This window comes from Aptenodytes forsteri, unplaced genomic scaffold (assembly GCF_000699145.1).
Source record: "Aptenodytes forsteri isolate BGI_AS27 unplaced genomic scaffold, ASM69914v1 Scaffold96, whole genome shotgun sequence".
NCBI lineage: Eukaryota > Metazoa > Chordata > Aves > Sphenisciformes > Spheniscidae > Aptenodytes > Aptenodytes forsteri.
Window position 1 is genome coordinate 3,693,048 of NW_008795029.1, and position 21,706 is coordinate 3,714,753.

General features: G+C 45.1%; 1 protein-coding gene across 1 annotated transcript in view; it reads right to left on the minus strand.

Annotated features, from left to right (window-relative positions):
• Nucleotides 1-10,839: 10,839 nt before the first annotated feature.
• The window catches only part of RASA3 (RAS p21 protein activator 3), a 99,219-nt gene continuing 88,352 nt past the window's right edge, over nucleotides 10,840-21,706 (minus strand). Inside the window, exons 18-23 of the mRNA XM_009276089.2 lie at nucleotides 21,506-21,612; nucleotides 20,478-20,560; nucleotides 16,764-16,975; nucleotides 15,872-15,975; nucleotides 13,896-14,079; nucleotides 10,840-12,700 (exon numbers count right to left, since the gene is read on the minus strand). Coding sequence (XP_009274364.1) covers nucleotides 12,625-12,700; nucleotides 13,896-14,079; nucleotides 15,872-15,975; nucleotides 16,764-16,975; nucleotides 20,478-20,560; nucleotides 21,506-21,612 — 766 coding nt within the window. The 3' untranslated portion in view covers nucleotides 10,840-12,624. The remainder of the gene's footprint in view (nucleotides 12,701-13,895; nucleotides 14,080-15,871; nucleotides 15,976-16,763; nucleotides 16,976-20,477; nucleotides 20,561-21,505; nucleotides 21,613-21,706) is intronic.

A 21,706-nucleotide genomic window follows, 5' to 3' on the forward strand; every position in this document is an offset into this window, starting at 1 on the left:
CCTCTGCTTCTCCACTTCCACAGCAGAAACGCATCGTGCTCAGGAGTGAGTGCTTGGAGTTTGCTCAGGGCTCAACCAGGCAGTCACCACCAGCAGTCCTCAGGGATACTGTGAGGTGGGATACTTCGTATCTGGCAGAGAGGGGGTGCGTATGCTCCCCTTGTGCCTCCCAAAGCCTTCAGGCAGGAGAGGGGCTTAGGGGAGAGGAGGACGCAGGATGCTGGAGGGATTACTGGGGGCAAAGCATAATCCACCAAGCCCTCACTACTGAATCTGAGTCTCATTTTGTTTGCTGATAGTTCAAAACCCTGAGGGTAAAGCTTTTAAAACCCATTTAACAAGAGAAAGCGTGTGTGACTTTTGGGCTGCTGTATGTTGTTTCATACACTCACTGTACCAAAAACATCTCTCAGAGCCACCTTCCAGATCCCTACTCCTGAGTGAGTTGGAAAAAGTCCTCTGTTAGTCAGTCCTTGACTACCGGACAGCCTAACTGTCACAGAGCAGTCTAAAGTATATCTGGATGGTGAGTGAGTGGGTGTGGGGCTCTCACTGCCTGAGGAAGGGGTGGTTTACCTAGTGCATTATGCTGAGTTTTTAAAGCAAAAATTGATCCACTCCTAGAGCACGCAACTCTGCTCTCACTCACCCATGAAGACGGCACGCTCCGGAGTGGCAAAGGCGAAGATTTAACCTCCAGCAGGTTTCTCACACCTGAATTTGCTCCCGTCCTTTTCCACAGCTGAATTTGCTCCTGTCCTTTTCATCTTTTTCAGTTGCCAATCTCAGAGAGCTTCTCATTCATGGAAAATTTTTCTGCAAAGTTTTAGCCCAGTGGTGCCTTCCCCAGCCTTTGAAAACATGCACGGTAACACACAGCTCTCAGTGGGAAATGGCCTCTTTACTTTCTGTTGAGTGGAAATCTTCCGGCATTGTCTCACCTGTGTCTATTAGAAGAGAAACAAAACAGATGGCAAGAGAAAGGAAGTTGTATTTTGCACTGCTTTCTTCTCCCTTTCATAGGCTTTTGCATTTGCAACAGAGGCATTTTGAGAAGAGCGGTCTGAGCACGCACCCGCTTCTCTGGTGCAAGATGAACTTACTTTCTGCATTGCCCCCAGCCCTTCCCACCAAAACTGTTGCTCTGTATTATAAAAGCAGGACCCCAAGGAAAGAGCGAGGTAAAATTTAGGCCGCAGAAAATGGGTGTGAGACAGACCAGTAGCGGGAACCTAAGTAGTAGATATTCACCTAAACACGAAGCTACACCTGGAAGGAAAAGGAGCGTGGCTTCAACGTAGTCATTTAGAAATAACTGTTACAGATCACAGCCCCTCCTTCTTCACCAGCCACAGAAGATGGGTGTTAGCCCTCTGTGCAAGGCAACCTGGACATATGAACAAACCAGGCTGAAGCTCTGCTTTTCCATTTTAATTAGCATCTGCTTCTCAGCTGGTCCTTGTCAGCCCTCACAGCCAAGGATGAGATGCTTCAGCATCTGGAAACAGACAGCTAGCCAGTGCATAAAATATCCAGGCTCTGGCAACGTAGCTGAAAGCAGCCTGTGCCACAAACACACAGCTCCTGCCAGCCCACCTCCGACCAGCCCTGTCCCCATGTCTGCCCAGGCGAAAGGCACAAAAAGCTGTGATTTAGTGGTGTTGCAAAGGAGGGGCTTGCTCAGAAGTGCTCTACTCCCAGGTCCCAGCGTTGGCTCGAAACTCAGGCAAATATTTCTTAAGAAGGGATATCTGCAGATCAAGCAGCATGTGTCTTCCAGGGAAAAACACACAGTGCAAACAAAAAGAAATCAGCTGATCTGTGCAGAGCAGGGGGGAAAGCCACACAGCTGGCGTGATTTATGCTGCCTCTTCCAGGATGTGCCCTGGAGAGCTGCTCCACGGCCGCACGTTACAGCCTCGCCAGTGCCAGCCGGGCACACCTCTCTCTGGCAAACTCCCTGGGCTCACACAGTCCTGCCAGGGGTGGCTGGTAGTGTGTGGGGAGCAGGATCTGCTCCTCCGGGGAGAGCTGCCAGCAGCCACCCCCCAATGCCACAGGAGGATGGTGACAGCAGAAGGGGCTGGGGGAGGTCAGGTCTGGGTTACGGCATGCCAGGGAAGAGGTCTCAATGCGTGGTGCCAGGAAGGGGACATGAAAGAAGGCTGGTGGAGAAGGGTTCTCTCCTGTCGTTAAGCCTCTGGTGTGCCTCATCCCTGTCTAGGTGAGGTCCAGATCACTCCCCAGACCAAGGTCTGAGCAGCTTCTGAGACACGGTTGCCTGTTTAGCACCGCTTTTGCTCTCTCCTGCTTCTCCTGCCTGGTCCAGCCTGGGAGGCAGCCCAGCTCCTCTGGGGCCTGGACACCAGGAAAGAGGCAGAGATGGTTTGCCAGCAGCTCTCTGCTAAGGACTCTGCACCGCTGATAACCCCACCTGACCCCTGCAAATGAAACAGTAATGCACAAAGGATGCTTACTCTGTCTTAAGGAAGTGCTGTATGTTTTTTCTGGGTCAGACAGCCGAGGGGCTCTAAAGAAGTCTTCACCTGATTATATTTCACAAGACTGATCAAATATAGTATTATTCTTGTTTTGCTAGTGCTTGAAAAACAATAGAAGGATATCCCTGCTCCCAAATTTAAGAATGCCAGTATCCTTCACATTTTTTTAGAAATCTTTTCTCAGACCTATTTTCAAACTGTAAGTCCTTTGGGCCAGCTCTAACGTAGATGCGATGGTTACTGCACTAGTGCTGTAAGGCCCCGTGGCCTTGGGTTTTCTTCCCAGCCATCCCAGAAATGACCATGGGGCCAGCTCTAGGTCTGCGGTTCCCCAGCTGTGATCCACACCATGGGAATTGCTCATGGCACTGGAAAGTTAAATATACAGTTGTTTTCCAGTGCAAGTTTAACAACAAGGATGTGCAGCTCACCCAGTCAAGGGGGTTTCCTTCCCACATTGGAAAAGAGGACAGAACAGGCAAGTCGGGGGAGCAGAGATTCTTAAGATCAATATCACACTCGTGCAATACAACAATAAGTACAAAATAAGCTGAAAGCAATAACCAGGAAATTCATTGCTGCTTGGGAGCCCTAGATCTAAGTGATGCCACATGAGAATTGCCACCCTCCTCGTTTTGATCCATTTGACAGTGCTGAGGCAGTGAGGGAATTACCTTTCTCACCTCTGGCTGCCCTTTGCCAAGCAGCAATATCCTTTTTTTCTGGTACCAGGTACCCAATTAAAAACACTGTAGACACATGACACAAGCCTTGGAGCTCTCTGCTCAGATTCACTCAGCCAGTTTGAGCTTGTTTGGGAGGGGGCGCTTTGTCCTGGCAGCCTTCATGGTGCATAAGGCGCTGCCAGAGCAGCCCCAGCTTTGTACCTGACCAGATGTGGTCCTGTCCCACCGCAGCAGGCGGAAGAACAAAAAGCCAGTTGAAGCCTGCAGAGTGTGTTCTGGTGAGTTCAGCGGGAACCCACGGTGTGCTCGCACCCCACCTGGCTCAATCGTGCTGCACTAGATGAGTCAGTTACGCACGGAGCCAGTGCTGGTCCTCACAGAGAAGTGCTCATGAGCTTCTCCAGGTTGGGATCGTGGCAAAACAGCGCAAGCTGAGCAGTGCTGTGGGGTTGTGGGACGGATCCTGCATGAGAGCACCCCCACCTAGCGGCCTGAGCCATCCGTGTGGCACCCAAGGCAGGCGGGAAAAACCCTCTGAGAAGAAGCAGCAGAGCTTACAAGAAAATCACTGCTGCAAAATGAGGGTGAGTAAAGAAGAGTGACAATGCACACCACAGCTGCCGGGCTCCTCTCCTATCACCCTGGGTGGGTGTCTTTACTGTAAGTGATCATGCCAGGTTCCTTGCGGTCAACAGAGGGGAACTGGAAATTTTTTGGGTTTGATTAATTCCATTCTAGGGTAGACATCTGAAATTGTGAGTCACACTCTAGAGGGGCCTCTCTCTTTCCTCTGACTATTAAAGGAGGTTGAGTAACTAACTGAAATGTAAGCATCTACATGGTGGACATCTACATTGGAGAGACAGATCCCATCTTCCTTGTCTTATGGCTGTTATTGAATTAATTTGGAATACAGATCTTGTTTCTTGTGGATGTCAACAAGACATCAGAAATTGGCTGGTTAAGTAACATTCAAACAGTGCTGTAAGAGTCGTATAATGAACATATTCAGCAGAACATCATTCCCCACCCCCTGCAAAAGAAAACCCACTCCTGATTAGTGTTGTTTCAAAGCCTCTAATCTCCATTTTTGAACACTCAGCCCCTGCTACATACAAATACTCAGATGAGTGAGATTTTACAGACAAGGATGCTTGCATCGTTGCCTATGGCACGGAAATACTTCTTTTGCACCCCATCAGCTCCAAGGAGTACTGAGGTTATTGTATTTGTAAGGGAAGAAAAAATAAAAATACTCCACAGAGAGCTCACCAGCTTCCTTCCTCCTGCACTGCGATGTCATCTCACCGCCCAAGTGGCCTCCTTGACCGAGCGGAGGCAGTGGTGCTGCCTCACAGACAGAGGTACTATCAGGAGAAGTCGAAAGATCTGTCTGATCTGTTTGAGAGGGAGGTGGGATGAGGTGGACCCCAGAGGTCCCTTCCACACAGAGTCTTTTGGTGATTGTCTAATTAGTGATGGCAACCAGGACTAGGGCAGTGGTGAGCAAGAGGTCTGAGACATGGGAAGGGGCAGCAGGCTGGGCCTGGCACGTGGGACAAGAGGAAGGCGCTGGGAAGCAGGGGCTGTCCCCATATCTTCTCCCCAGGCACCAGGTGGGGAGGGCCAACCCGGTACATTTAGAGGAAGGAAGGACGGAAGGAAGGACGGAAGGAAGGACGGAAGGAAGGACGGAAGGAAGGACGGAAGGAAGGACGGAAGGAAGGACGGAAGGAAGGACGGAAGGAAGGACGGAAGGAAGGACGGAAGGAAGGACGGAAGGAAGGACGGAAGGAAGGACGGAAGGAAGGACGGAAGGAAGGACGGAAGGAAGGACGGAAGGAAGGACGGAAGGAAGGACGGAAGGAAGGACGGAAGGAAGGACGGAAGGAAGGACGGAAGGAAGGACGGAAGGAAGGACGGAAGGAAGGACGGAAGGAAGGACGGAAGGAAGGACGGAAGGAAGGACGGAAGGAAGGACGGAAGGAAGGACGGAAGGAAGGACGGAAGGAAGGACGGAAGGAAGGACGGAAGGAAGGACGGAAGGAAGGACGGAAGGAAGGACGGAAGGAAGGACGGAAGGAAGGACGGAAGGAAGGACGGAAGGAAGGACGGAAGGACGGAAGGACTGAAGGAAGGATTGGCAGAAGAAATTGTGCCAGGCAGAGCAACCTTACCTGGAGGAACTCCCAGCAGCCCTGTCCTGCAGCACCCACTTGCAGGGAGCCGGGGGAGAAGTGCCCCGCTCTCCTCCTTGCTGGCCCCAGGCAGGTGGACAGCCACTGCAGCTGCAGGTGGTCCATGCACGCACGGCTGTGTGGTGGCTCACAGGGTTTTCACCCAGGTGTTGCTCTGAGGAACACAACAGAAACCAACGGCTCGCTCTCGTGGCAGGAAATGCTTAGGCAGGAGAAACAGGCCGAGAAAACTAATTACTGAACAGCCTGATTAAGGGAGCATTGTTCAACTTTGGGAGCCTGGTGGGCAAAGCCATCTCTGATTCTTCTGCTTGAGCCTGCCCGAGGCCTCTTGGTTCTTGCTTACCTTGACTGTGTAAGGTCCCACCCTAAGAGCTGAGCAGGCAGGGGCACTTGGCTCCTTCCAGCCCAGGAAGATGGGTGCTGCCTTCCTCCAGCCCCCATGAGGATTTCCAGGCCTTCCTCCTCTTAATGCGACTGGCTAATACTTACTACCTGCCCAGGCCTGCCAGTTTCTTCATCCCCTCTCTTCTGCACTCGCAACTTCTAAATAAAGAAAAAGCATCAGCCGTCTCCTTCTGACACGAAAATAACTTGGGCACCGGTTACGCTCTGCTGAGAATCAGTGCCAAGTCCCCTCAGAGGGCTCTCCAAACTGCTCCGTACGAGGGCTTTTTGCTTACCATTCCCCCTTCCTGGCACCTTCAATAGAAATTATGCCAAGGGGACTTCTCTGGAGTGAAAAAGGATGACATTTTTCAAACAAACGAGGTTCAGGCACGGCTCTCCAGTGGGAAACCTGCCTTTAAGCCTGTGGCAGTCTTCACCAGGGGATTTCAAGGAGCAAAGAGCTGGTGGGGAGGGTGCCAGTGCAACTATCACAGGTCCAGCTCCTTGGTAAACCCTGAGGAAACATGGTACTGTGCCAGCAAGAAAAGCCAGATCTCAGAGCTGAATTTCTCTCTGATTTTGCCTGGTTCTCATGCTGGAAGAACAGCAGGAGCCTTGGGCAGCCACCAGGCTGCACACATAGACAAGGCAAAAGATGACAACAGGGACAGGGGTCACCTACCACCTCACATACTGTTGGTGATAAGCAACAGTGCATTTTTGGGGGGGAGAGGACGTATACACAGGCAATACTGACTTCAGAAGAAAGAAGGTTGTGTCACAGGCAGCGCTGCGCATCGGTTAGGGACGTTAATAGGGAGCATGAGGTGGGATGGTGCTGGAAGCAAATGGATTTGGAGCATAGCTGGGAGATGCATGCGCTCTGGTGGCAAAGCTGTCTGGGGTGGCTTGTCCCCACCTCATCTGGTGTGCTGAGGCAAGTGTTTGTGAGGCTGCTGTAAACCTGGTCAGGTAGATGATCCAGGTTTTTCCAAAATCTCCCCCTCTTAACAGCTCCCAATTATTTCACTGATTCGGTTGCATCAGTGCTATTAATGGGATGCTGAACCACAGCTGGGGCGGGGGAGCAGGAATCTCTTTAAGGGAGCTTTACCACAAGAGAAAACATACCACGGGGCTGTCCTCACCACCTCCCTCAGTGGGAGGCAAAGCATTTGCATCTCCAGACATCACAGATGAGCCTGTCTATTTTTAAAGTTGCTTTTCTCAGCTGTGAGCCACTCAAGTCATTCCCATCATGGGCATAGGATGTCATGGCTGCCAGAGGATGGCTTCTGGAGAGGATGAGAAGTAGGAATTAAAGCTGAGCTGTAACACAGAAACACTTGCTAAAGAAAGCAAAACACAAGGTGTTTCAGGGTGGCCTTTTTTGTGCACAGTTTCTGTTTTCATCAAGTGAGTATTTCCCTTTCTTCCCCTATAATTAATAAAATTCACTTCCTTTATTCCTGTCAACAGATTTCTCTACACGAACACGATGACTACAGTTTTAGTTTCCACCCCCAGAGAAATACATGGCTACACTTATCCAAAGTGCCTTTCTTAATCAAATAAATTTATTTATTCACACCTCTGGTATCTGATGGCAACCCTGTGCACCATTGTCACTTCTATCAAGACTTACTTGTTTTCACGTAAGAGTCCATATCCAGGTAGTGCATTTGTTGTGGCCTCAAGTGAATTGTAAAAAACGCATTTCCTTTCGGCAGCTTTAGGGCAGGACAGCGCAACGGTGACAACTGTGACAGAGATTAAAGAAGTTGAGTGAATTTAGTAAAATTAGTCAGATGACGTACAGGCCCCGCACTTGTGGAGAGAATTTGCCCTCGACATTAACATGTACATGCGTACACCTGGGATATGGTTTTGGTAGGATTCAGTATAGCAACGTTTTCAAACTAGTAAAAAGCCAATTTCCCTTTTTATCATTTAAACATTCTTTACATTTAGCTCAGGCTGCTGGTGAGCCTTTTGTTTAATCAACACATCCACATTAACTTTGCAGGCAAACCTGCTAACACCAGACAACTTTGTGGTTAAAAGTAATATCTCTGCACAAACAGCTCTGTGCAAACATGATAAACCCAACGATTTGAACATTTCAAGTAAATCAGAGTGACTCAAATGGAGCAGTAGATGAGAAATAGGAATTGAAATGGAAAGGCATGTGTGATTTGTTCAGGAGTTAGGAGGGCTGGTTTCTATCCTCAGGATGAATCTCCTAGGATCCTACTTTATCTTAGGTTGTTTTAGGAACGCAGAACAATTATCTACTCCGTGATGGATTCTTCCAGTCTTTTCTTACACAGCCCAGATCCAGAATCTTACACACATAGGAATACAGCGCTTCTGTCTTAAAACCTTGTCTTTTCCTCGGTGCCCACTTGAGCTTTGGAATAATTAATTTACTGTTTAATGACATTAGCTCAGAGCCAGAAAGAAATGTCTTCTCCAATCAGCCCGCTAGCCCTTGTCTCCAGCTGTAATGAATACAGAAGGTGGCTCATGGGAGGATGCTGTTAAACTTCATCTCCGGGCACCGCCCAGCATCAGTCCCAGCCTCCGGCTGCACACTGCCCTAACGCCATAGTCCTCCCGCGGCACCCATTTCCTGGAGCTACTAACGGGGACTGGCAGGGTTCACGAATTCTCCTGCTATCCAGGCCAGCTTCTCACACAGCATGCTTACGGGATTACAAGTTGAAATGACCTCCTGGAAACCGCATGGAGTATTGCAGAGAAGGGATGGAGACAGGAATCACATCAACGTTCAAGTGCCTCAGACAGCTGCGTCGCACAGCCAGCCGCCTTAGCCCCAAAATCAGCTTCTTGTGTAGACAGAAGTTCTCACCGATCTCTCACAGCTTCTCAGATGACAGTTGCTGACGCTTACTCCCATGAGCCTTGTAAGGGTGTGGTGGGCCCTGGGTGCTCTTTGTATTAACTGCATGCCACGCCCATGGCACATTGTGCTTTGCTTTTTTTCCATTTGGTGATTTTTACGTGGAAACATTTCCAGACAAGAACCGTGTTCTTCAACTCTCTCATCCATACACAGACCTCATTAAAGTCTTACTGGGTGAAGAACCAAGTGCCGCTGGTGCCGACAGAGCTTTGAGACACCATTGGTGTGCGCAAGGCTTGTCACGCCTGCTGCCCAACCGACTGCATCCCAGCACAGCTTCAGGCACAACAGCCACAGCATGAGAAGGCCCCAATAGTGATTTCCCATCACTGCAGCAGCTGCTCTCCATCTCTACTCCATCCACCTGGAAAACACGCACACACAAGTGACAAGATTTTACCTGTCAACTAAACTCCTGTCCGTTGCCTTAGGAAACTCTGACAGGAAACCTGACTTCGGGTGTGCAGTTTCACAGCCGAATCCCCCAGTCTGAACTCTTCACTTCTGAAAGGCACGAAGACATTTGCCTGGCCAGAGCCACCACCTCCTTTGAACTGGGATGGACACGGACCAGGGCCACTTGCATCTTGTCGCCAGGTCAGCCGTGCCCTAGTGCGCTGGTTCAGAGAGGGAGAAAACAGGCACGAGGATCTTCTTCGGCAGCAGGAGCCTCAGGAGATAACGGCCCAGCTTCTAAATTTTTTTCTGTCAAAAATAATTTTTTTTGCCTTTCAGGCTGGGATAGAGGAGAGAAGGAAAGAAAACTGACGTAACATGCTTACTTATGGCTATGCTTTTTTTTTTTAAATGTTATTTTCTTCATTCCAGATATAAGGGATGCTTGTCCCAAGCATCTCTATCAAGGCATCTGTCTTGTGGGCAGGATTTGCTGAGTATTTCTGAAGACAACGTCAGAAACATATGCTGCAGACAGACAGGAGACAGAGGCTAAGCAAGTATTGGAAGCCCAGTTTTAACACAACCCCCTCACCAACCCTGTTAATTAAGTTATGCCGTAAGAAAAGCAGCTTTCAAAGATTTCTTATTGACTTAAGCTAAGACATGTTAGCAGGAAAACAAAATGATTGTATACACTGAATGAGATTTGAGTGGAAAAAGAGACAGACCTGGGAATGATGTTACAGTAATTTTGCATTTAACTCTGCTCATTTCTTACAAATCCTGTGTCAGTTTACTACCTCATCTTACTTAATACCTTGTTTGTTTTTAAAACGTTTACAACTCCTCAGCAAAAGCACACACTTGTGTAATTGTGGTCAAGTTCACCCTCACCAAGACACTGGTGATGCGCCTTCCACCATCAGTTTGGTTTTCTTTCTTAACTGTGGTTTACCTGTTAAACCACTACTGTCACTCACCTAGAGTGTGCCTGCAGAAGCTCTTCTCCAGAAGTTTCTCAGAAATGCACGCCTGTGTTCTGATACAGCAGTGGGAGTTACCTTGAAGATGAGCTAGACCAACACACTCCTGAAAGAGCCGGTCAACAGCTTTCCATCCCGGAGGGGCTGTTGCCTAGCCTTCCTGCAAACACTCCCCAACAGAACCAGCGAGTGCAGCTTGTCACACGACGCCTCACAGCCAAAGCTTAATCCACATGAGTATCCAGACAGGACCGGTAAGCTCCAGAAGACTGACTTGTACAAACCTCAGCATGCCCAAGGTTTTGCCACAGAACAGGTCCTATTCAGAAGGGTGGTGGTTCCACAGGGTCACGAGCCAACCTACATGCAGGGTGCTGTGCTCTCAACTCTTTCCTCCTGTCCTTTCAACACGGACTCACCCCTCCCTCGCAGCAGCAATAGCTGCATAGTAACACAAGGAACCGGTTCAAGAGGCCGATCTAGCTGAGCGATAACTGCTTTCTTTGCAAAAGTAGTTTGTGGCTGGCTCAGGTGCCCAATCTGGTTCACTGCATAGTCCCACGGGCGCAATGCTGACCCACGAAAAGGGGTGGGGATGGGAGGAGGAGCGAGGATGGGACTCAGCAGCCCCAACAGAGATTGGTTTACACTCCCAAGGATCTCCATCCACGGCCCAACTCTGAACAGCAGATGCTGTGCCAACAGGCGCCCCTGGTGACCGCTGTGAATCTAAACAGACTCTGAATGTGCACACAGTTTTCAGAAATAAAACATTTCTTTTAATTGGCAAGTAGAACACACATTACAGGTCATTAGTATTTTATAAACAATATTAAGTTACAAATACATGTTAAAAATTGCAGTTCATGGCAGCTAAAAGCTTGGAGTCCAAAATGCATCTCTGCAATGCTTCATTACTTCCCTTGCCCAGTCTGCTGGGTGAAGATGAATAGAAGATCATTTGTCATCTACTAGAAGGTGGTCTACTATATACTCAAACAAAAAGAAAACCTCATTCCTAAGAGCATCACTAACAAACAGAGGCATTCAAAGTACTTCAGCCATCTTACGTCACGTCAGATGCAATGAGGACACAGTTAAGAGGAGTTACTCTGTAACATTTTAAGCAAAGATACAGGTATCTTCACATTAAACTGATAGTTCAATGCTTTCTGTTCCAATTCAGCTTAAAACGAACACTAGCTTCTACCCCACAGAAGCTTAAAGTCCATCATGCAGGCTTCCGTGCCATCAAAGCTAGAAGTTTGTACATCAGACCCTTTACAGAGGAAAGTTATGGTGTACAACTAAACAGCATACATAAATATATATCTTATATTTAGCAGATCTTTATTGCCTCCTTAATGACTTTTGTTGGTATTAGTGAGATACACAGTTCATTCCATTTTCACTACACTCAGAATATTAACAAGTTACCATTACGCGTGTTAATATACTAAATATCCTTTAACAAGTCTCTTTAAAAAAGTATTTAAAAACATTTTTGGGAAAGTAGAAATCTATTTTCCAGAAAAGCAAGTGGTACTAGGATAGCATGGTCTCCAGTGCTTAAACATCCTTTCAGAGAAAACCCATCTTGACGGCTTTTCTGCCTGGGAGTCAGTGTCTCTCAGCTGCCAGACTCGTGTTCTTTTCGTCCTTCTCGCCGTGGTGGTAAAAGGTCATCAAAATCAGCTCACCTTGCCTTTCAGTTGGCAGACTTTCAAAGATTACCATTCACTGGACTGCATAAAAGAGACATGTAGCTTGGACGTAAATTCACTTCTTACTCGTATTTATGAGAGTCAGTTTTATTACACCGCTGAGATTGCATCTTCAAAACCAAAGTCTGCTGAATATGTCTGGAGAAATGACTTTGTATCTCAAAAATATCAAGAGTACCATTCAGATCTGAATTTCTATTAAAAACTGTGCACATTTAGCAAAAATTATGCTGCTGTAAAAACAAAAGGCCTGCTCCTTGGCCTGCTCAGAATACAAGCTACAATGCAAGAGATTACACCAGAGGGTTTTTTCTCTGCTTCTTTTCTAAATGCAGGCATTAAAAGTAAAGTGTTACTAAGCTTTTCCTAAGAGAGCACGCAGGGGTGTGGCATAATATACATTAATCAGGAACAAAAAACAGTAACAAACAACCATTCTAGAAAATGCTGCATATTAGCAGCATGCTTGGTTTCCGAAACATAAGGAATTGCATGGGAGTTGTCAAGATGAAGTCCACACACCTCGATCATTGAACTGATCACTAGATTCCAAGAAACCAAAGCAAATTTAAAAATCCACATGACAACAACTGCCTAGAAGGCAGAGTTTTATCATCTGTCAATAACCAGATGAATAAAGTGCATAGCAACTATTATAACAGTTTCTTGAAAGAGAATACGTTTAGCAAGTCTCAAAGTTTGTAAGCTTGACACTTATCCATATGTTTTGCTACATGTGTGGCTTCCCTTTTGTTTTGCTATTTAGCTTCACTGATCGACCGACCCTTCAGCACTGTCCTGTGATTTCCTTTGCACTTCATATGGAATGTGCCGAGATCTCTGACTGCTGCCTGATGTACGTCTGGAAGCTCTTGTCACCAATGGGATGTTCTCTAAAAGAAAAGAAAAGAAAAGGAAAAAGTACTATACATAGAATTTTCTGTCAGGACATGAAAATGTCAGAACGGAAAGTGAACAGACATAACCTTTTCCCTAAGTTTGATTTTCGAAGTTGTAATTGCAATGATAACACTGCATCTTACTTGAACTGGAAAAACTGACTGATTGAATTGATCCTCTTTTTTGTCAGCCATGTGCAGAATGCTCCTTTAGTTATGTGTACACAAAATACAGTCATGTGGCTGTATCAGTCACTCTTCCCATTTTTAAACCAACACTCTAAAATAAGCTGGTAAGTACATGTATCTTCTGCTATTTACTGCTCATTCCATGAGCACAGGTTAAAAATAAAAAAATAAATTAAAAAAAAAACAAAACAAACCGCACGTTTATTTTTATGAATGAAACTGCATCTAAAAAATAAGCATTTCAAAATTCCTTACTGTCCTTTAAAATATTGTGGTATCAATCCTAAGCCACTGTCCTGGTTTCGGCTGGGATAGAGTTAATTTCCTTCCTAGTAGCTGGTACAGTGCTGTGTTTTGGATTTAGTAGGAATAATGTTGATAACACACCAATGTTTTGGTTGTTGTTAAGTAGTGCTTACACTAGTCAAGGCCTTTCCAGCTTCCCATGCTCTACCGACTGAGAAGGCTGGAGGGGCACAAGAAGCTGGGAGGGGGCACAGCCAGGACAGCTGACCCAAACTGGCCCAAGGGACATTCCACACCATGTGACGTCATGCTCAGTACATAAGTTGGGGGAAAGCTGGCTGGGGACCACTGCCCAGGACTGGCTGGGCATCCGTTGGTGGGTGGTGAGCAATTGCATCACGCATCACTTGCTTTGTATATTCTTCTATTACTATTATTATTACTACTACTACTACTACTACTACTATTTTACTTTATTTTATTTCACGTATTAAACTGTTCTTATCTCAACCCCCAAGTTTTCTCACTTTTACTCTTCCAATTCTCTTCCCATCCCAGTGGGGGGGTGGCAGTGAGCGAGCGGCTGTGTGGTGCTCAGTTGCCGGCTGGGGTTAAACCACGACAGTCACAATCCTACTTTGTATGTATTTGCAGGATCTTTTTTGAACATGAATATGGTGAAAGCCAGAACATAAGCAAGGGAAATACCATTTCCTAGGACTGTTCCCCTGTTTGGACAACCCATTATACTTACTGGCTTCCATATTTTGTCTTCTTAAATTTATCCCTCTTATATTGAGCATGCTCCTGCTCTAAAGTTCCAACACCTTCAATAATCAGCTTTAGTGTTTTATACGTCTCCTTAGGGTCATCAATGATGAATGTAGAATATTCTTCCTCTTCAGGTCCATCATACACAGATTTGCTGCCACAGGCCTCTGGGGAAAAAAAATAAAGTATGGGAATAGGTATCAGATAGGCAGGGGAAAAAAGCGACACAAGCAGACTAAAAATACTCAGTCCGGGGTTCATACAGTTCCTTGGTTTGCTTCCATATGACCACCACAGAACTGTGGCTGACATCAACGGCAACAGAAGGAGCAGTTCCCTGTCCTTTTGCAGGGCTGTTGGTAGGCACAGAGGCTGTCCCCTACCCGTTCCCTCCTCCTCGCCTCGTAAGGCAAGGGCAACAAGCCTGGCAGCTGCTCCTGGCTTGGTGCGAAGCTGTCCTTCACTGCACAGGCAGTGTTTTCATCTCAATTACCACTAGCAGTGCCCCATGACACAGGCCTAACTCTGCCACTGTGCTGCAGGGTTGGCCTGCACGAAGTCAAGTATTCGCTTGTCAGAAGGACAGGTTCCATCCCTAAGCAGCAGCTAAGCAACAAGTACGGCACTGCACAACAGACTGAATTCAAAACAATTACAGGTTGAAGTAGTCACACAAGATGTTTTACAACATTACGCCTAAAAGACTCATACAATAAGCATAAGCAGAGTATGTCATGACTACTGCCTGGCTGCCTGCTTAAGGACATATTCTAAGAAGGGGCAAGTCATACTACCTTCCTATCTTACCAGGGAGCCTTCCTGGCTGAGAGATCAGGACACTGATTACACATGAACATTTACAACACATTCATCATGTGATCTACTTCTGCACTGTAGCCGAGCATATTAGAGGGGGAGAGAGAATATTTTATTTTGTCTCTATTTTTCCCTAGCTTTCTAGCTTTATTGCTGTCCCAGTCTCAGCTTTCGAGTTACCTCCCCCTTGCTGCACTGTCTGCGCCAGACCTGCGTCCTTTTCCCCGACACTGAAACTCGATGCTGGCTCTGGCAGTGAGGATTCGGAACAGGGGAAAGCTGGGCACTGGTTCAGACAGCTCGGAAGTGGTGGGGACCTGAAGTTTGCAATTGCATGGCGGCCAGGAATGGATTAAAGTGCTTTCCAATCTGTGTGTTTGACACCACTGGCTTATCTCATATTATAAAATAAAGTCCTATTTAAAGATCAGTGCCACAGTGAAGGCTTCCCTGCCACTCCTTGTGCTAAATTGGGATTTCAAGTCTGGCACTGTGTACACCGGATACTTTTCTTGGCATGCCTGCTAGTACTAACTTCCTCTGCTGTCTCTTCTTTCTTTTATCCCTCATGTCACATCTCTGCTCCCCTCAGCTCCTGAGCGTTTACTAGCCCAAACTTCACTTTTCAACATTTCACAGACATCCACAGGTCATCCTTCGCTGATAATTCTGAAAGAGCCTTCCTGAGAAACCATTTGTATCCAGCCTGTTCTTGGGATCTGAATCGGGGAATGTGCACATGACTCCCGGTAACACAAAACCATGTGCCACTGAAACCTCAACTTTGCTGGTGCTTCTTTTCAGGATCAGTAAACTTCTGGTTTAGTGCATGCTCTGATTTGTCAATTCAGAGCATCCAAGCAATGCTCTGTGCCTATGCTATTTTAGGATGCTGTGGTTAAGACCGTATTTCAAACAACTGTTTATTATGCAAAGAACTTTGTACAGACTACGAGACTGCACACTGCACCAAAAATAATTCACACAACTGCCTCAAGATAGCAGAAGGGGAAACAAGTTAAATAATGGCCACTGTGTTCTAGGATGTGATTCGCAAGGCTGGCCTAGCTAGAACATAAAATTTTTCACAGGTATTTTTGCCTTGCTAAATGTATTGGAGATGCAATGATCTTTCATCCTCACCTTGCATTTTCTCCAATTTTGGCATATACAAGTTGAAAAGAGAGTAGATGCGCTCAGTTTCTCTATCTCCATCTATATCCAGTTGTATATTTGCTGGCAGGCCTCTGTAAGGCATCGGGAAGAGAGGCAGAAGTTATATGCTAAACAGTATATTACGGCACAAAAAGCACTTAACAAGGATGAAAGTGAGTACTCGTGAAAGCCCACAGACTGTATATAATGAAGCTCAAAACCTCCTGTTTGTCCCCAAAAGAAAAGGTAGACAAGTTCAAACTTCTTTATGCCTAGATTTATCCAGCACGCTTTCACTCTGACTTGAAAGAGAGGACTGTATCAGTATCCAGACATTTTGGTGAATTAGTCTGCTATAACCAGATGGCGGAGCCAAAGCACTGAACTCCCAACCATCCAGGTCTTACATTCTGAGACTACCTACCGCTACAGACTTGTTGCTTCTCTTATTTTAGATGAAAATAGTTTCCTACGAACCAGACAGTACCTCTTCATTTAACAGAGAGCATGAGTGGGCCCCTTAGGAAAAGATCAGTTTAGAATTAAATCTAGAAGCAGATGATTGTCTGTTTCAGGAATTTACAAACAGGACGTTGAAGGGATTTCTGACATTTTTACTAATGACAGTTGATCACAACCGAAGTATCTTATCCCACAGTCAACTCCTATCAACGTCTTGAACTCTAAAAATTTCAACATTTTGACCAAGATATGCAGATACTGACAGTATCAGAAATAACAATAAAGATGGCCTTTGAAAACACCATGACACCTGCGCACCTGGCAGATCTTCTGGGTAACTGCATACCTGTAAGTCACACTGCAGAGACGCACATACCCCTGGCAATACCTAGACCAACAGCACGTTACTAATCCTTACCCTGTGCAGGGTGTGCAGCCAGGAGTATTATCTGCAGTAGCTTTACAGCAAAGCCAGTGGCCATTAAGATAGGCAGAGGGATGGTAGACCGTGAGGCGCTTCTTGTTGCATTGGCTAACTTTGGTGAGGATATCAATCCAGTCCTTGGCCTCCACGCAATTATTTGCTTGGATATACAGGACTCTTCTTTCAGGCTGGATCACCTGGAACATCTGAAAATAAGGAAATAAGCCACAGAATAAACCACCAGAATGAGTCGGTGAACATAAGACTGGGCTCAGACTGATGATTTATTAAAGGAAAAACACAGCACACTAAAAGAATGCACCAATAAATACATTTCAACACAAAACCAAGCAGGAAATGTGCCCTTAAAACAACAAGACCTTTCACCTGGTACAAGGAGTAAGGTACTGTTCCTGTAGGAGATGATTTACGAACAGCTAATATCAACTTGCTGGTTGGGCCTCAACAAGATTTGTTGTCAGGCTCAGGGATGCAATTTTAGTAATGCTGCAGCTCCAAGTTTTGGAAGGCTGACAGAGGGACCCAACACAGGGCTGAAAGGAAATGCTAGTCAGCAGGGGGCAGAAGGGAGAAAAATGAGAGTTTGGATCCAGCCTCAGCAACAGCTTTGCTTTAATACTGCCATCTCTCTAGTCTTTTTAACACCTATTTCAGCATGATTCTTTCCTTTCAATAACTTCCTTGCTTCTGCACCCAACTATAGCTGCTATTAGCAAATCACAGCAATACAGTTTCTCTTTAATCGCCATAGGGTGGTTCAAATAATTGCACACTAATTCTGCATTATGGCTTGGGCACTGAAAATCTAAACTAGAGCTCTCCTGCCTGTTCAAAACAGCCTGCAACCTAAAATGGCACAATTGCACTTATTTTACTCCTCTTGAAGAAGCAAGTTTCTGACGCACAGCCTTATTGTTTGATTATACTGATCATGCACTGAAGATAACTACGTTCAAATTAGTGATCCTAACTGCAAATTTTGGAAAGACAAATGTCAACCATCTTCACTTCCTCTAGCTTCTGCAAATACTTAATTTTAATGGGTTTTCCCCTTTCTCTCAGGTGTTCCTAAATTGTCCTTCCCCCTTCTACTTCTCCATTTGATTATTCAAATCATTAGACATTACACTGCCCATATCATGCAGAATATTATTTTCCAAACAGCTGGTTTCTCTGTGCTACTTTAAAGAGAAAAACAAAGAGGCACAAAAAAACTCAACCCAAACCCACCAAAAAAACAAAAACCCCACCAAAACTGAAATTCACTTTTGTCTATTACAAAGACCTGAAACATTGGCCTGAATTCTGCACCTAGCTGGTCGAGAGAACGTTGCAGACCGGCACCAGGCGCAATCTGTTCTTCCCTTGTGACACTTTTAGGTGCACACCCTTTGAAGTAGCTTGCAAATATACTTGCTAAGTTGTGAACAAACAGGTTTTTTAACTACCATGTCTCTTCTAACAGGAAAGGGAAAGCTCCAACAGTCATTTCCCTGGATTTAGTTATCTTTATAGATGTCAGACAATAATTAGAAAGGCGCAACACACAAGAGCAGTGTAGGAGCTACTAGTGTGATCAGTCCAGCACTGCCAAAATACACACCAAAGAGAGAGTCCTTTTAATAAAACTTTTCAGGACATAACTGGCAATTTGAGTTCGGGGAATAGCGAAGGAAGGAACGAGGAAGGCAGGAGCATGCAGCTCAACCCTCCGTTAACACAGAACTACAGGGAAAATAATTTTAATGTCCTGCTGGGGTAAATGGAGCCTTCTGCATTACAACAAAGGAACAGATTTAAGGAGTATGGCTTTGTGTAAGGGGATACCAACCTAAGTGAACTAACATATGGCAACTGTTACTGAGAAGCCCACAACTAAGCCAAGAATTTCAAGTGGTTGCAAGACCTTTACACTACCAAAACCACCAGTTGCTTCTCAAACAACACACAAAACCTGAACAGTACTTAAAGCCACCCCCACACCCCCCAGACTGTGCTTAAGGAAGGTGAAGGCTACTGGCCTTACTGCCAGACAGGCAGATTTATCAGAAGTGAGGAAGACATACTTGGTGCAATTCAGAGCACAGATACATAGAGAGTATTTATAGAAAATGTGGATCTTTAATCACACTTAGCACCTATGATGGAATATCCATCGCAGATACATCTGCTGTGGTGTTTTGAGAATTCTGTTCTTGCTGCAGCATTCTATTTATATATGGGAAGATATATGGGAATATATTAGCATAGGAAGGTGATAATGGTATTTTCTACTGCTTATGGAAAGACTCTGAACCTTACTTTCCAGAATGGATGTAGTCACCTTCATTTTCTAGGTAATACTGAATTTAAGCAACCAAAATAGCCCACAGTTTCTGATGTTAATAAAGGGATATTTTTCCTATAATAAATCTTTACAATAAAGGGATATTTTGGATGCATTCTAACCCAGTAGACTCAGCATAAGTTAAAGACTGCTGTCACTGAAGAGTTGATCAGAATTATAGCTCAGCTCCTCTCTACACATAGTAAGTTTTATCTCAACTGTGTGGCTACTTCTAGTTCAATCAAGTTATTTTGCAGACTACAGTTGGCAACAGTTCATCGCATGTTAAAGCTGCCTTCTGATAGCTTGAGAATTATTTTGCAGCTGGGTTGCTTTTGCCTATGTAATTAACATGAGTTATAAACACCAGAGCCAGCTACAGTACAATGAAGATGTGCTCTAAAAGCAAGTGAACTGAAACTTATTCCATGTTTTAAGAGAGGGAGATACGCTACCAAAATAATACTTGAAACAGGGAAAATACTGAGGAGTCGAGCATTGTATTTCACTTTAACAAAGTGCTGTTTGAGGAACCTAGTATCTAGGGCAGGTTTGAGCACTGCCCTGCATGGTGTCCACAAGCAATGTAGACGGCAGGAAAGACTTAAAGGCAGAAAAGCTAAAAGTCACAACCATTTACGTTGTATAAAGAAGTCTGTAGTAGATGCATGTTTAGAACTGGAAAACACTGAGCTGTTTTTTTGTTTCTTTTTAAGGACTGTACTCAGCTTTACAGGCAGAAAAGTATGAAAAAGGCTCTCAACATCACCTGAACTGATCATGTCTTAAGAACTGTTCTTACCCAATGGATGGTATGTCTTGCATACAGAAGTTGGCAGTAGTGTTCCATGCATGAGAAATACAGCTGTATTTTATTCTCTAATGTGGCAATCAAAATGCTAAACCATGCTGGGACAGCACAGATGTTGTTTTGGCACATGACCTAACCCAAATATATATGCACTTTCATTAACCAATAAACAAACCCTGATAGCTAAGAAAGAAGATGTGATCCTTCACAATTATAGCAGCCAGTTCCTTCCCAACAGAGAGGTCTGACAGAAAGGGCAGGGACTCGATTATCTTACCTGTGTCTGACATTACAGAGCCCAGACAGCTGATCAGCAGTGGTCAGTACTGACTGTGCTGCAGATCACGAAACCCAAAGACTGCTGACTGGGCTGTTAAGAATCTGAATGGGCTGTACTTTTGGAAACTCCTGCTACTATATACAGAACAAGCAGCTGTGGTTGTATATCTTTCAACAGAAACCCAATCCAGGTTACAAAAGGGAAAAAGGTGATTAGGCTGGTGGATCTAGACCAGCCTAACAAGTAAATTAATGAAGATGACCTACTTACATTTTTCATTTTAAAGGATTCCTCCTCCAGTCTTTCCACTGCCAGAATGTTTTCAATTGGAATGCTACACAGAGGGTGATCACCTGCAAAACACACACACAGAGATACTGAGCAACTTACTCACAACTCAACTTCACCCTCTGCCCTTATTCTAAGGGCTGATTCAGTTCCTTTGAAAATCATTTTGACTGCACAAGACTCCCTTCACTCAGTAGGGATTTACTAGCATGGTCCTTAAGTATTATCTGAAGTTCATTTCTGTTTTCAGCTGCACTACGTTATGCTAGCAAGCCTCTTGGAAACAGACTACTGCAGCAGGACGCAGTGTATTTCCTGAGAAGGTGACAATGAAAGAAATCATTCCTGTCAGCTCAACTGAACTAGGTTGATGGTGGTGATGTACCAGCTCAAAGTTGAGTGTGAAATGATGACTAGCATGATCTGAACATGTTTCCTTAGCTTTCTCACTCCCTCTGTATTTATATGATGGAAGGAAGCGGTATTTGTTGTGTACTACTGAACAGACAGGAACAATTTTCGAAAAGCAAAATCCTTGATATTGGGCAACGTGAAGTAAACACATTTTTGCAAGTTCAAAGCTTGCAGGCAAATCCCTGTCTACTGCAGCCAGTTGTGCGAATGCTACAGCATTTATGTGAACAAGCTGAGATACATCTGAGAATGTTCAATACAAACCCAAATCCCAGCGTAAGGTATTTGTATCCTGAGTTTTGTTTCCTTGGACAATCTACTATGTAACTGTGAAACCTACAGATGATGTTGTAACTGATATTAGACAAATACTATAAAATATTCTGCTAATTTATAGGGTACTGTGCTATCCAAGAAGCTTCTCTAACAGTCAGTATAGACATACTAAAAAAAGGGCAAGAACATACAGGCTGACAGACTTGCCTGCACTGTGCCTTCTACAGTTACAGATCTAGATCTCAGTCTTCTGTTCTTACATGATCCTTGTTTAATCTTCACTTTAATGTACCAAAAAAAGACTGGCAAAACTTTGTTACCTTTGCTTTTCTGATAGGTAAACTCATGGTTTGTCAGGCGAAACCATCTCTTCTTGAAGTTTTTCATACCAAATCGTTTTCTTCCTTGTGCTCTCTTGATCATGAACCTAGTAAACAGGACAACAGTTGTTACAATACACCAGATTTTATATATACATGCATATAAATATATGCATACATATAAAATATGTATTTATGTAT